This window comes from Salmo salar, chromosome 13 (genome assembly GCF_965601325.2).
Source record: "Salmo salar chromosome 13, fSalSal1, whole genome shotgun sequence".
In the NCBI taxonomy this organism is placed as follows: Eukaryota; Metazoa; Chordata; class Actinopteri; order Salmoniformes; family Salmonidae; genus Salmo; species Salmo salar.
This window is the reverse complement of record NC_138303.1, coordinates 62,163,049-62,178,243: the sequence shown is the minus strand read 5'-3', so window position 1 is coordinate 62,178,243 and position 15,195 is coordinate 62,163,049. Positions and strand designations below refer to the sequence as shown.

The 15,195-nt window shown below is 41.4% G+C and overlaps 1 protein-coding gene across 2 annotated transcripts in view; it reads left to right on the top strand.

Annotated features, from left to right (window-relative positions):
- Positions 1–14,886, top strand: part of c13h5orf15 (chromosome 13 C5orf15 homolog) — a 29,378-nt gene extending 14,492 nt beyond the window's left edge. Inside the window, exons 2-3 of one of the 2 annotated variants that reach the window (XM_014136760.3) lie at positions 6,344–7,551; positions 13,301–14,886. In XM_014136760.3, the coding sequence (XP_013992235.1) occupies positions 6,344–7,551; positions 13,301–13,435 (1,343 nt within the window). In that variant the 3' untranslated portion in view covers positions 13,436–14,886. 2 annotated transcript variants of the gene reach the window in all.
- The last annotated feature ends 309 nt before the right edge of the window (positions 14,887–15,195 follow it).

Below are 15,195 nucleotides of genomic sequence, written 5' to 3'. Positions count from 1 at the left end.
CCAACAGGATGCTCTCAATTGTGCATCTGTAAAAGTTTGTGTGGGTCTTAGGGGCCAAGTCGAATTTCTTCAGCCTCTTGAGGTTGAAGAGGCGCTGTTGCGCCTTCTTCACCACACTCTCTGTGTGGGTGGACAATTTCAGATTGTCGGTGATATGTACGCCGAGGAACTTTAAGCTTTTCACCTTCTCCACTGCAGTCCCGTCGATGTGGATAGGGGCATGCTCTCTGCTGTTTCCTGAAGTCCACGATCAGCTCCTTCATTTTGTTGAGGGAGCCTATTGCCACTGAAAATGACCGCAGCAGTATATACTTTGCAAGTGACTGACGCATTACATTTTTCTAAATGTTATTTTAGGGAGGGGGGGGGGGCTTATGACACGAATATGGCACATCTATCAGGTAACAGTAGGCTGTATCCAATTGATCAATCGATTCGAGTTGTAATGTCAGCAATATAATAATGATGTTGATATGAGGTAGAAAGATCCTAGCTATATATAGGCTAGGATGATGATAGGCCTAGAATGGATTGATGCATGTCGCATATAATTACTCTTGGAGTGCGTAATTGCCATGCTGTTTACATCAAATGCAATGGTGCCAAAAATGTAACAAACTGCGGAATAAAAGCTACAGTTACCAGTATGCTTCTTTGAACCTAAAATAAATAAAATCTAATCAAAATTCCGAGGTGGAAAAAGTACTCAATTGTCATACTTGAGTAAATGTAAAGATACCTTAATATAAAATGACTGAAGTAAAAGTAACCCAGTAAAATACTACTTGAATAAGTCTAAAAGTATCAGATTTGAAATGTACTTAAGTACAGTGGTGGAAAAAGTACTCAAAAGTCATACTTGAGTAAAAGTACAGAGTAAATGCTATACATCAAATTCCTTATATTTAGCAAACCAGATGGCACGACTTCCTTTTTTTGACAGCTAGGGCTAACTCCAACACATCATTTACGACGGAAGCATTTATGTTTAGTGAGTCCACCAGATCAGAGGCAGTAGGGATGACAAGGGACGTTCTCTTGATAAGTGTGTGAATTGGACTTTTTTGTCCTGTACTGCTAAGCATTCAAATTGTAACTAGTACTTTTGGGTGTCAGGGAAAATGTATGGAGTAAAATGTACATAATTTACTTTAAGAATGCAGTGAAGTAAAAGTAGTCAAAAATATATATAGTGAAGTACAGATACGCCGTTCCGCCTGCGGAACCCCTAGCCAACAGCCAATGGCATCGCACGGCGCGAAATACAAAACTAACTAAAATACCACAATTCAGTTTTCTCAAACAATCAACTATTTTACACCATTTTAAAGACAAGACTCTCGTTAATCTAACCACATTGTCCGATTTCAAAAAGGCTTTACAGCGAAAGCAAAACATTAGATTATGTTAGGAGAGTACATGGACACAAATAATCACACAGCCATTTTCAAAGCAAGCATATATGTCACATAAACCCAAACCACAGCTAAATGCAGCACTAACCTTTGATGATCTTCATCAGATGACACTCCTAGGACATTATGTTATACAATACATGCATGTTTTGTTCAATCAAGTTCATATTTATATCAAAAAACAGCTTTTTACATTAGCATGTGATGTTTAGAACTAGCATACCCATCAAACTTCCGGTGAATTTACTAAATTACTCACGATAAACGTTCACAAAATACATAATTATTTTAAGAATTATAGATACAGAACTCCTTTATGCAATCGCTATGTCCGATTTTTAAAATAGCTTTTCGGCGAAAGCACATTTTGCAATATTCTGAGTACATAGCTCGGCCATCACAGGCTAGCTAATTTGACACCCACCAAGTTTGGGACAACCTAATCTCAGAATTACTATTAAAAAAAATCGGATTACCTTTGCTGTTCTTTGTCAGAATCCACTCCCAGGACTTCTACTTCAACAACAAATGTTGTTTTGGTTCCAAGTAATCCATAGTTATATTCAAATAGCTCCGTTTTTGTTCCTGCGTTCAGGTCACTATCCGAAGGGTGACGCGCGAGCGCATTTCGTGACGACAAAAAAATTCTAAATATTCCATTACCGTACTTAGCACTTAGCAAACGCTGTTTAAAATCAATTTTTATGCTATTTTTCTCGTAAAATAGCGATAATATTCCAACTGGGCAACATTGTATTCATTCAAAGGCTGAAAGAAAAAAATTGAGTAGTCTCGTGGACACGCATCTGTGTCACTGTCCCCAGGCTGACCACTCACAAATTCTGCTGCTGTTCTTTGCCCAGAGACAGCAGACACCCCATTCCACTTTCTGGCGCCTTCTGAGAGCCAATGTAAGAGTTAAAGTGTCACGTTACAGCACAGATGCTGTAATGTCGATAGAGATGCAACAGAAGGACAACAAATTGTCAGACAGGGCACTTCCTGTATGGAATCTTCAGGTTTTGGCCTGCCATATGAGTTCTGTTATACTCACAGACACCATTCAAACAGTTTTAGAAACTTTAGTGTTTTCTATCCAAATCTACTAATTTATATGCATATTCTAGTTTCTGGGCAGGAGTAGTAACCAGATTAAATCGCGTACGTTTTTTATCCGGCCGTGAAAATACTGCCCCCTATCCCAAAGAAATTAGGTACTCTACACCACTATCAAAATTGTATGAGTAGACCCTTCCACAGTTGAGGTTTACTGTATTATAATAGCCTGCAGATGCTCAATGCTATTTTTTTAAGACGACGTTGTCACGCAGATGTGAGTCAGGTGTTGGTATCACAACACGTTATTGGCTCTTTCCCCCGCGATAATGATGCAGCCCAGACTCCTAGTGCAGGCTAACGCCTCGATCACACTGACGGCGTCATTGCGCAACAAATGGTGCGCAGCATCATCTGGATATGTGTGCAACAAAAGTTCAACATTCACCTTCTGCTACCATTTCTGTCAAGCAGTCTGCATACAGTTTTGATGCATGCATTAGATAAATCCAACATACTGTATGCACCACACAGAACGCACTGCAGCTGCCTTTGCAGCGCAATGCTGCAAGGAAAACGCAGTGTTCCATTGGAAGTGAATGTACTTCTGGTGTACCAAAATGCAATGGCGCTGTCGGTGTGATAGAGATGTAAGTGGAGCAGGCACGTTGCGCGCTCCAACTATAACGGGGACATTGGCTGCTGCGCAGATAGACTTGATCCGTGACAAAAAATAAATAATCTACTACCGAACCGTTTTTCATATTTTGGTATGCAACACTAGACTAGGTACAGAGATTGCAAGAGGGAAGAAATCATCCCACTTAAGGATATTGACGAGACAACGTGTTGCGTGATGTCTGGATGTCCCTACACAGAGCAGATGGGCCATACTTTCCAGTCATTTACTTGGCTATTTAAAGAGGTGTTTTGTCTCACACCCGTCTTTCCATAGCCACGGGAAGTAGGGCTGCTGAGCGTGCTGCAGCACTCCCTGATTTAAATATTTTTTTTTTTTTTCTTCCCACAAAAGTAGTGCACTGGGCCTTTACTACTGTTTGAGCGGATCGAAATAGCCGTCTGCAGCATGGGGAGAAATAATTATCCCAACCCACCCCCGTCCCTAATCATCTTCTGACGGCCATGCCTCTTCTTATTCAATGTTGATGCTGGCAGTAGCTTCCAGGAATGAATACTCCCGTTCTTTGTGGCTACTGCTAACTTGGCCTCAATTCCTCAGTTTCCCCGCCCATCTTAACCCACAGCTTGGCCGATGCCTATAAAAGTCCCATGAGTATAAAATCATGTTGACTCTGGTTGAATCGGGTCATTGATTTAAGAGGACCGGCCAAAGGCGTGAGATGGCAGCAGCTAGAACAAACATCCCTCTCATTGTATAAAACGTTCAGTCAGGCATCCAGTGACAAAATGCATATGAATTAAGTTGATATTTACTGTACAGTACACTGCACATTTCTACAGTGAGAAGTGTATACTGATAAACTCAGAGTAGGGTGTCCACCCGCTCTGCCCAGCGTGGGTGAAAACACGGTTTGGTGAGGAAATTTCACTTCCTTATGTTATTAAAACAAATTTGACTAAGACAAGTAAGATTATTAATGTTCTGAATTGCTCAGTGGGGTCCTTTTCTAACAAATTGAACGACCCTAGGTTTATAAGCGCGGATATCGACTCTGCCGCACGAGCATGCTTTTGCGGCACAGTCGATAGCGCGCTGGACTTCGGGCTAGAAGGTGGAGGGTTCGAGACCTGCTCCCTGCCTGTTACATTACAATATCATTAACATTATATCCAAAAATTCAGATTTCATAACCTAATACATCCGATAATAAGCACCGAGCTCTGATATACAGTACCAGTCAAAAGGTTTTCCTTATTTTTCCTATTTTCTACATTGTAGAATAATAGTGAAGACATCAAAACTAAGAAATAACACCCATGGAATCATGTAGTAACCAAAAGTTAAACCAATCAATCATATTTTATATTTGAGATTCTTCAAAGTAGCCACCCTATGCCTTGACAGCTTTTCACAATCTTGGCATTCTCTCAACCAGCTTCATGAGATTGTCACCTGGAATGCAATTCAATTAACAGGTGTGCCTTCTTAAAAGTTAATTTGTGGACTTTTTTTTCCTCCTTAATGCGTTTTCAGCCAATCAGTTGTGTTGTGACAAGGTAGGGGTGGTGTACAGAAGATAGCCTTATTTGGTAAAATACCAAGTCCATATTATGGCAAGAACAGCTCAAATAAGCAAAAAGAAATGACAGTCCATCATTACTTTAAGACATGAAGGTCAGTCAATGCGGAACATTTCAAGAACTTTGCAAGTTCCTTAATGTGCAGTTGCAAAAACCATCAAGCGCTATGATGAAACTGGCTCTCATGAGGACCGCCACAGGAAAGGAAGACCCAGAGTTACCTCTGCTGAAGAGGATACGTTTTCATTAGTTAGCTGCACCTCAAATTGCAGCCCAAATAAATGCTTCATAGAGATCAAGTAACAGACACATCTCAACATCAACTGTTCAGAGGAGACTGTGTGAATCAAGCCTTCATGGTCAGATTGCTGCAAAGAAACCACTACTAAAGGACACCAGCTGTATCAGATGACCTGCTCTCCACAATCCCCAGACCTCAACCAAATTGAGATGGTTTTTGGATGAGTCAGACCGCAGAGTGAAGGAAAAGCAGCCAAGAAGTGCTCAGCATATGTGGGAACTCCTTCAAGACTGTTGGAAAAGAATTCCAGGTGAAGCCGGTTGAGAGAATGCCAAGAGTGTTCAAAGCTGTCATCAAGGCAAAGGGTGGCTATTTTGAAGAATCTCAAATATAAAATATATTTGGATTTAACACTTTTGTTTTTGGTTACTACATGATTCCGTGTGTTATTTCATAGTTTTGATGTCTTCAATGTTATTCTACAATGTACAAAACAGTAAACATAAGAGAAACAACATTGCATGAGTAGGTGTTCTAAAACTTTTGACTGGCACTGTAGGTGGGCAGGTTTCTCCTAACTTTTGAGGCTTTTACATTTTGTGTGCGTTGTTTCCGTGGGTCGGAAAAAGCTAAATAAGCATGACACGAGCTGAATTAAATGGCTTTGAAAATAAAAAGCTTGGTATATCCCAGTTGACATTTCAGAGAGAGGTGCTTGTTTTTGAAAAAGGACAAGGATTTCAATTTAAAATGAAAAGCATATACTAAAATGCTACATGTCATGTCTCAATCGATATCCCATCATACATCTATATTTTATGTTCTGCGGATTCGAGATGAAAGATGAGTTCAACGGGAAATTGAGCATGTCAGGTAGCAAGTAACTTTAATTCTTGCACAGAATCCAGCCTATTTCATTTTTTCTCACTTTTTCTCTTGATTTAGTCACTGTACTTTTAGCCATCTTACAAGGGTAAAAATTCATTAACGGATTATGAGGTTTGGACCATTGGTACACTTTTTTGTTTTTATATGCATTTTTGATTGGACACCCTACTCGGAGGGCAAAGAGAACCTACTATTTTCTTTTATCTAACACAAAACACATTCAAAGGGATGGTGCTATGACAACCATTACTGGTCAGATGTAGAGTGGTAAGATGTGTGTGTCATGTACAATGTGATGATTAGGCCTAGGCTATATAACTTGGCTACAATGTGATGATTAGGCTATATAACTTGGCTACGTTTTTCCACTAAAGATTTCACCACGCTTATTTTCAAATCTCCTGTAGGCTACGAAAAAGACTAAACCTCGTGACTGACTTGTTTTGTAAAGTGTAGAATGTGAACAGATGTTCAAATGAGTGTGGTGACTGTTTTCAATTCCTACTTCTCTACTTTTCAGCACTTTCTCTGGATCCATCAGTTGATGGTTTAGAACCCTTGCCTTTGGCACCAGCCAGCAAGGATGCAGAAATGGCCATCAGCACTGGTACAACAGACGGCAAAGCAGACACAGTAACCAGTGACAATGCTACAACACCTAATGCAACAGTAATTAAGGCTGTAACAGCAGATGCAAAGGACGCTGCTGCCCCACCCATCAAGGACGCTGCTGCCCCACCCATCAAGGACGCTGCTGCCCCACCCATCAAGGACGCTGCTGCCCCACCCATCAAGGACGCTGCTGCCCCACCCATCAAGGACGCTGCTGCCACCCCCATCAAGGACGCTGCTGCCACCCCCATCAAGGACGCTGCTGACACCCCCATCAAGGACGCGGCTGACACCCCCATCAAGGACGCGGCTGACACCCCCATCAAGGACGCGGCTGACACCCCCATCAAGGACGCGGCTGACACCCCCATCAAGGACGCAGCTGACACCCCCATCAAGGACGCGGCTGACACCCCCATCAAGGACGCGGCTATCGATGGTGTAATAGCACGTGATGATGCACCATACGCCAAAGAGGAGGTTATAGCTGAATCCACTGCCATTATTGCTGAAACAACTGTTGGCAAGTATGCAATAACTGCAGACAAGAACAAAACCAAATTGGATAAAGCAGGACTGACTCCTGAAAAACTACCTCCCAAACCTGCTGCTTCAGATGCTGCCCCGGCCATGACTGCAGCTCCAGCCACCAGCACCACCACAGTCAAAGCCCCAGAGCCTGCGAAGCCCATCCTGGAGAAACCAAGCCCTGCCTCCAACACCAAGCTCGTCAGCCCCATGGACCCTACAGAGGATGAGCAAGGGCCTGTCAACACCCTGGAGTCTCAGACAGAGACAGGCATGTACAACAGAGACAATGAGCAAGACGGTGGTGAAGACGACTATGACCTGGGACCAGGTGTTGAGGTCCCTCTGGACCAGAACCAGAACTTTGGCAGCCAAGACCTCAACGAGGAGAACGACGACGGCATAGTGGACGCCGACGATGACCAGGTGGTGCTCAGCCCAGCAAAGAGTGCTGGGAAGATAGACGTACGTATGAAGGACACCAACATCTACACCACCCAGGACGAGGACTCCCACTTCTTCTTCCACCTGGTCATCCTGGCCTTCCTGGTGGCCATTGTATACATCACCTACCACAACAAGAGGAAGGTAAGCAGAGGGGGAATACTTTATTAATCCATACGAGACTGTTTGTTTGATTTCTGATGTACCGAACTGCTTCAATATACAGACACAAATGTGTACTGTTGTGGGTACTCGAGGAGTTGTGAAATGCCTGGCCTAGGCTTATAAAATTGACAACAACTAAATCGGCTATGGACAGGTTGCATGTATGTTTCTATCAGCCATTGATCAATACATTTTAGTGAAGCAATGGGTGGTTCTGATGACACTAGGCCTACATTTTAACCTCTTACATCTAGACGTTCCGCTAGCGGAACACCTGCTCCAATATCCAATGATAGGCGTGGCGCGAATTACAAATTCCTCAAAAAACCCAAAACTTCAATTTTTCAAACATATGACTATTTTACACCATTTTAAAGACAAGACTCTCCTTTATCTAACCACACTGTCCGATTTCAAAAAGGCTTTACAGTGAAAGCAAAACATTAGATTATGTCAGCAGAGTACCCAGCCAGAAATAATCAGACACCCATTTTTCAAGCTAGCATATAATGTCACAAAAAACAAAACCACAGCTAAATGCAGCACTAACCTTTGATCTTCATCAGATGACACGCCTAGGACATTATGTTATACAATACATGCATGTTTTGTTCAATCAAGTTCATATTTATATCAAAAACCAGCTTTTTACATTATCATGTGACGTTCAGAACTAGCATTCCCACCGAACACTTCCGGTGAATTTACTAAATTACTCACGATAAACGTTCACAAAAAACATAACAATTATTTTAAGAATTATAGATACAGAACTCCTTTGTGCAATCGAGGTGTCCGATTTTAAAATAGCTTTTCGGTGAAAGCACATTTTGCAATATTCTGAGTAGATAGCCCAGCCATCACAGGGCTAGCTATTTTGACACCCACCAAGTTTGACCCTCACCAAACTCCGATTTACTATTAGAAAAGTTTGATGTTCTTCGTCAGAATGCACTCCCAGGACTGCTACTTCAATAACAAATGTTGGTTTGGTTCAAAATAATCCATAGTTATATCCAAATAGCGGCGTTTTGTTCGTGCGTTCAAAACACTATCCAAGGGTGACGAAGGGTTACGCGCCCGACGTGTTTCGTGACAAAACATTTCAAAATATTCCATTACCGTACTTCGAAGCATGTCAACCGCTGTTTAAAATCAGTTTTTATGCCATTTTTCTCGTAAAAAAGCGATAATATTCCGACCGGGAGTGGTTGTTTTCGTTCAAAGAGAGAGAAAGTAAACATGGAGTCGACTCGTGCACGAGCCTCAGTCTCATAGTACTCTGACCGGCCACTATCCAAACGCGCTAATGTTTTTCAGCCAGGGCCTGCAAAGCCACGATTCAGCTTTTTGCCGCCTTCTGAGAGCCCATGGGAGCCATAGGAACTGTCACGTAACAGCAGAGATCCCCTGTTTTGGATAGAGATAATCAAGAAGGCCAAGAAATGGTCAGACAGGGTACTTCCTGTACAGAATCTTCTCAGGTTTTGGCCTGCCATTTGAGTTCTGTTATACTCACAGACACCATTCAAACAGTTTTAGAAACGTTGGAGTGTTTTCTATCCAAAGCTAATAATTATATGCATATTCTAGTTTCTGGGCAGGAGTAATAATCAGATTAAATCGGGTACGTTTTTTATCCGGCCGTGAAAATACTGCCCCCTAGCCATAACAGGTTAACCAGCATGGCTATCAAAGCATTCTACAGCAATACACCGTCCCATCTGGTTTGAGCTTAGTGGGACTATCATTTGTGGGACTATCAAAGTAGCGCGTTTGGATAGTGGCTGGTTACAGTACTGTGAGACTCAGGCTCGTGCCCGCGTCGACCGAAAGCTTTGTTTTCTTTCCTCTGTTTAGCTAAACGGAGATTCCCGGTCGGAATATTATCGCTTTTTTACGAGAAAAATTGCATAAAAATGGATTTTAAACAGCGGTTGACATGCTTCGAAGTACGGTAATCGAATATTTAGAAATCTTTTGTCACGAATTGCGCCATGCTCGCGACCCTGATTTACCATTTCGGATAGTGTCTTGGAACGCACGAACAAAACGCCGCAATTTGGATATAACGATGGATTATTTTGGACCAAACCAACATTTGTTATTGAAGTAGCAGTCCTGGGAGTGCATTCTGACGAAGACAACAAAGGTAATGAAACTTTTGCAATAGTAAATCGGAGTTTGATCAGGGCTAAACTTGGTCGGTGTCTAAATGGCTAGCCGTGATGGCTGGGCTATCTACTGAGAATATTGCAAAATGTGCTTTCACCGAAAAGCTATTTTAAAATCGGACATATCGAGTGCATAGAGGAGTTCTGTATCTATAATTCTTAAAATAATTTATGTTTTTTGTGAACGTTTATCGTGAGTAATTTAGTAAATTCACCGGGGGGTATGCTAGTTCTGAACGTCACATGCTAATGTAAAAAAGCTGGTTTTTGATATAAATATGAACTTGATTGAACAAAACATGCATGCATTGTATAACATAATGTCCTAGGGTTGTCATCTGATGAAGATCATCAAAGGTTAGTGCTGCATTTAGCTGTGGTTTTGTTTTTTGTGACATTATATGCTAGCTTGAAAAATGGGTGTCTGATTATTTCTGGCTGGGTACTCTGCTGACATAATCTAATGTTTTGCTTTCGTTGTAAAGCCTTTTTGAAATCGGACAGTGTGGTTAGATTAACGAGAGTCTTGTCTTTAAAATGCTGTAAAATAGTCATATGTTTGAAAAATGGAAGTTTTCGGATTTTAGAGGAATTTGTATTTTGCGCCACGCCCATCATTGGATATTGGAGCAGGTGTTCCGCTAGCGGAACGTCTAGATGTAAGAGGTTAAGTGTGGGGAAACGATGGGAAATACACATGCGGTGATCATCCGTTCACCCACACCACACCCTTCTCACAAAGACATGGCGGTTGGAACTAAAAATAACCAATTTGGACTCAAGACCAAAGGACACATTTCCACTGGTCTAATGTCCATTGTTCGTGTTTCTTGGCCCAAGCCGGTCTCTTCTTATTGGTGTCCTTTATTAGTGGTTTCTTCGCAGCAATTCAACCTGTGAAGCATTTATTTGGGCTGGAATTTCTGAGGCTAGTAACTCGAATGAACTTGTCCTCTGCAGCAGAAGTAACTCTGGGTCTTCCATTCCTGTGGCGGTCCTCATGAGAGCCAGTTTCATCATAGCGCTTGATGGTTTTTGCGACTGCACTTGAAGAAACATTCAAAGTTCTTTACTTTTTCTGGATTGACTGACCTTAAAGTAATGATGGACTGTCAGTTTCTTTGCCTATTTGAGTTGTTCTTGCCATAATATGGACTTAGCCCTATTTGGTAGAAGACCATCTTCTGTATACCCCTCTACCTTGTCATAACACAACTGATTGGCTCAAACGCATTAAGAAGGAAAGAAATTCCACAAATTAACTATTAAGAAGGCACACCAATTAATTTAAATACTATTCCAGGTGACGACCTCATAAGGGCAACTCTGTTCTCCTGAAATGGACTACATTTCTTCTTGTCATGCTTCTTTAGACCTGTCTAAAATAAACAGTGGCTTTATTGTGAAGGTGTAGGCTATATTACATGAATTTATTAGACTTTTTAAAATGTAGATGTTCCAAAGGTCTGCATCAGTGGCTTGTAGGCTATGTGTAGAAGCCAGCAGATGCTAAATGTGTTATGTTAATTCATGTCAATTACCGTAAGACCGACAGTTATTTGCTTGACAATCACTGACTGACAATTTCGTGACCGCCACAGCCCTATTCGCACCCCCTTTTGCCCTCAGAACAGCCTCAATTCGTTGAGCCATGGACAAAAAGGTGTCAAGCGTTCCACAGTGATGCTGGCCCATGTTGACTTCAATGCTTCCCACAGTTGTCAAGTTGGCTGGATGTCCTTTGGGTGGTGGACCATTCTTGATACACATGGGAAACTGTTGAGCGTGAAAAACCCAGCAGCATTGCAGTTCTTGACACACAAAATGGTGCGCCTGGCACCTACGACCATATCCCGTTCAAAGGCACTTAAATCTTTTGTCTTTCCCATTCCCTCTCTGAATGGCACACATACACAATTCATGTCTCAAGGCTTAAAAGTCCTTCTTTAACCTGCCTTTTCCCCTTCATCTACACTAATTGACGTGGATTTAACAGGTGACATCAATAAGGGCTCATACTATAGCTTTCACCTGGTCAATCACTCAGGGAAAGAGCAGGTGTTCCTGATGATTTGTACACAGTGTATACACACACTGTAATGGGAATTTCCAGGTGAACAAAAGACGAGCAGTCGCAGATAATGTCAATCAGGTTTATTTACAAGTTGCAATAGGGAGACGCCACCCAGCACAGATGCAGAGAAAATGTCTAACTGGCCTCTGGTAGATAGGTCCTTTATGTCCTCCTAATCAGACTGCACCAAATGTTCTCCAAACACCAGCCCAAGAGGCTTGTGGGAAGTCCAAACAAAAGGGTGTCTTTGTCAGCTGCTACAGAATCACAGTGTTCATAGAATGTCATCAATACGACAGTGAATAATCAGTGTCCTCGGTCCTTGTACCTCCAGTCTGGCGTCAATCACTATCAACATATGAGAATAGTCCATTACAAGTCTAGTGACCATCAACCCGCACCTTGAGTGTTGCAAACAGAACACAGAAAATGTGACGTATTACAGAAACTCAAAATATGCTAAATATTGTTTTGATCACTAAATCAGGGATGGGCATCTGTCAGGGCCCCCCTTTTTGTAGGCCCGTGGGTCAATTTACAACAAAAAATAATAATAATTTGTGGGGGAGGGATTCAGTCAAGTTCTCAACTTACTGTTGAGAGAGAATGGTACAATACACAAAGTGCCTTTTAAAAAAGATATATATATTATTTGCTGAATTTTTTTTTTTTTATATATATATATATATATTTTTTTATGTCAGCTGCTGACAGTCACTTAATCAGCTAACAATTATTTTCAAGGTAGTCTAGACTGCTATCTAAACTTGTAAACATGGTTGAATTACAGACCGGGGGCCCCCATTTTTAAACATTTTGTCACTCTCATTCAGATATAATATTAAAAACTGCAAACATTTCTTTATCTACCCTATGTCAAAATGTGTAGAATTTCAAGAAATTAGCTGAAAAAAGTTCTCTGCCCCATGGCAAAATGTGTAAAATTGCAGCAAATTTACTTTTAAAACAAAATGTCACTTAGGGGCCCCAAAAGGTTAGGGCCAGCTCTGACTGCATGTGAGGGGATGGATGTGGGTACACAGTCCCACGAGCCAGATTTTTTTTTTGGGGGGGCCCCACCCCTATAAAAGTTGCCCAATTTTAAATATGAACTTTAGTCATCTTAAATATTAACATTATGCAGAAATGCATATTGAGTGACTATTTACTTCCCTTTTAGGTAGCCTAGCTACATTGTTAGCGTGGGTAGTCTCCATTCATTGTCCTTTTTGTGTTCCTTTGAACATCACCCTGATGGCGCTTATTTTAGTTACTTTTGGTTCCGTATGTATCAAGCATCTCAGAGTAAGAATGCGGATTTAGGATCAGCTTTGCCTTTTTAGATCTTGATGAATAGGGTTACATGGACAGTGGGGACCTGATCCTAGATCAGCACTACTACTCTGAGACGCTTTATGAATGGACAGCCCAGTATTCAATAAAAAGGTTAACTTGAATATCCACTCTCCCATCTCTCCAGATCTTCCTGTTAGCCCAGAGTCGGCGCTGGAGGGATGGCCTGTGTTCTCGCAACAATGTGGAGTATCATCGGCTGGACCAGAACGTCAACGAGGCCATGCCTTCCCTCAAGATGACTCAAGATTACATCTTCTGAGCAGAGAAGGAAGTTGAAAGAACTAAACAAGCCTTTTTCCAGCTGCATTGTTCAAACGCTTGCTTGCCCCACTTTTCCTTGCTTCAGGAAATCCTGGGCAGGAGGGAGTTTGATTGTACTACCACTCTGTAATCTATACACGTTTTCAATGTTTGCCCACGTATGCTGGAAATATTATTTTCTGTTTTGTTAACCATAGTCCTAGTTTCTGAAATTAATTATGATTTAGTATTTGATTTATTTGGGTGGCCTATACTGGTCTGTATGAAATATGTTCTCACCATGTTTAAGCCTTACTGTCCTTCTACACTTATTGTTTTGCACACTCTTAAGTGTTTGTGCTGATTGCAGATTATACACTCAGAAAATTGGAATGTAAATATTGTCAATCAATACCAAGATTAATAACCAATGATACTGTACTTTACTTGCTAGTCACTAATCTGCCCTGCAATGAATGAATGAATGAAGGCTATTTGTAGTGGTTCGCCTCAAAGCCCTCAATCCACAAAGCATTTGCAGTTGTAAAAGTGAATATTGTACATATGTAGCGTACTACACAATATACATTTATGTTCAGAACTTGTGGTTATTTCTTACGCTGAATCCATTAGACAAGTGAGGACTTTTGACATGACAGAGCCCACCACATTGTGATATGGTGGCAGTAATTCCCTTGCCTGAAATTGTATTTTTCCATAATCTGCCATTTTACTGGTTTTCTTATTAACATGTTGGCCAGATTGTGCTATGCACTAATCCCAGTGCTGCCCCCCCTTTTTTTTGTATTTGTTTTATGACTTTGAAGTCTCAGATGTCAGGTAAAAATTCCTCACTGAGATTTCTCCATTCGTTTCTCAATGACTTCGAACCATGTGGACACTCGACCGCAGTGCTCTCCTTCTGTAGGACCTTTTTTCCCCACGCTGCCTAATGTGCATGTAAAACACATTCTACACAGATTACTTTAGGGGACAGAGAACTGATTGTTGAATCTGGGGACGTACCCTATTCCTTATGTAGTGCACTACTTTTGAACAGGGCACTAGGGCTCTGGGTAAAAAGTAGTGCACTATAGATGTAGGGAATATGGTACCATTTGGATAACAACCACCGTCGCTCACTCGTCATTACCTTAACGAGTCTTCAATTCTAATGCCATATCCTATGACATGAATCCAGAATCAATCAATTCTCATGCACTTATCAATCCCCAATACTTTTCCAGCTGTCTTTTCAGGACCGTGGAAAAGCATTGTAATCTGAGTGTCACGGCAATAGCTAAAGCATGGAAGGGAGGTTTTGTCATGCATGGAACAGGAAGTATATTGTGTAGCTTTCATATGGCATTTGGTGGATGGACATTGCCTTTGCAATCAACTGTAGAGATTGAACAATCGTTTGCCGATGAAGCACAATTGTATGTCAATAAAGCACAATTGTATTTGGGGGCCCCTTTTTGTTTTTCCTCTTGCTAATGCTTTGTTTTCTAAGAAATATATTTAGAAAAATCTGTTTAGTCTGTTTCTTGTAAGTGAACATAACGTCCACACCAGGTTTTAGGAGTCATCAAAAAACTGTTCGTCATTAGTATTGAATGCTTTGGAAATGTCCTTGGAAATGAGCCTGTCGTGACCACATGACTCTACCCTATCCACTCAATCATTCCATTGCTATTGTTTTGTATGATGACAGCAATACTTACCTCTGTCATATCCTTGTTTGTTGATCGATCCAAGCACCCCAGTGAGTAATCCTGA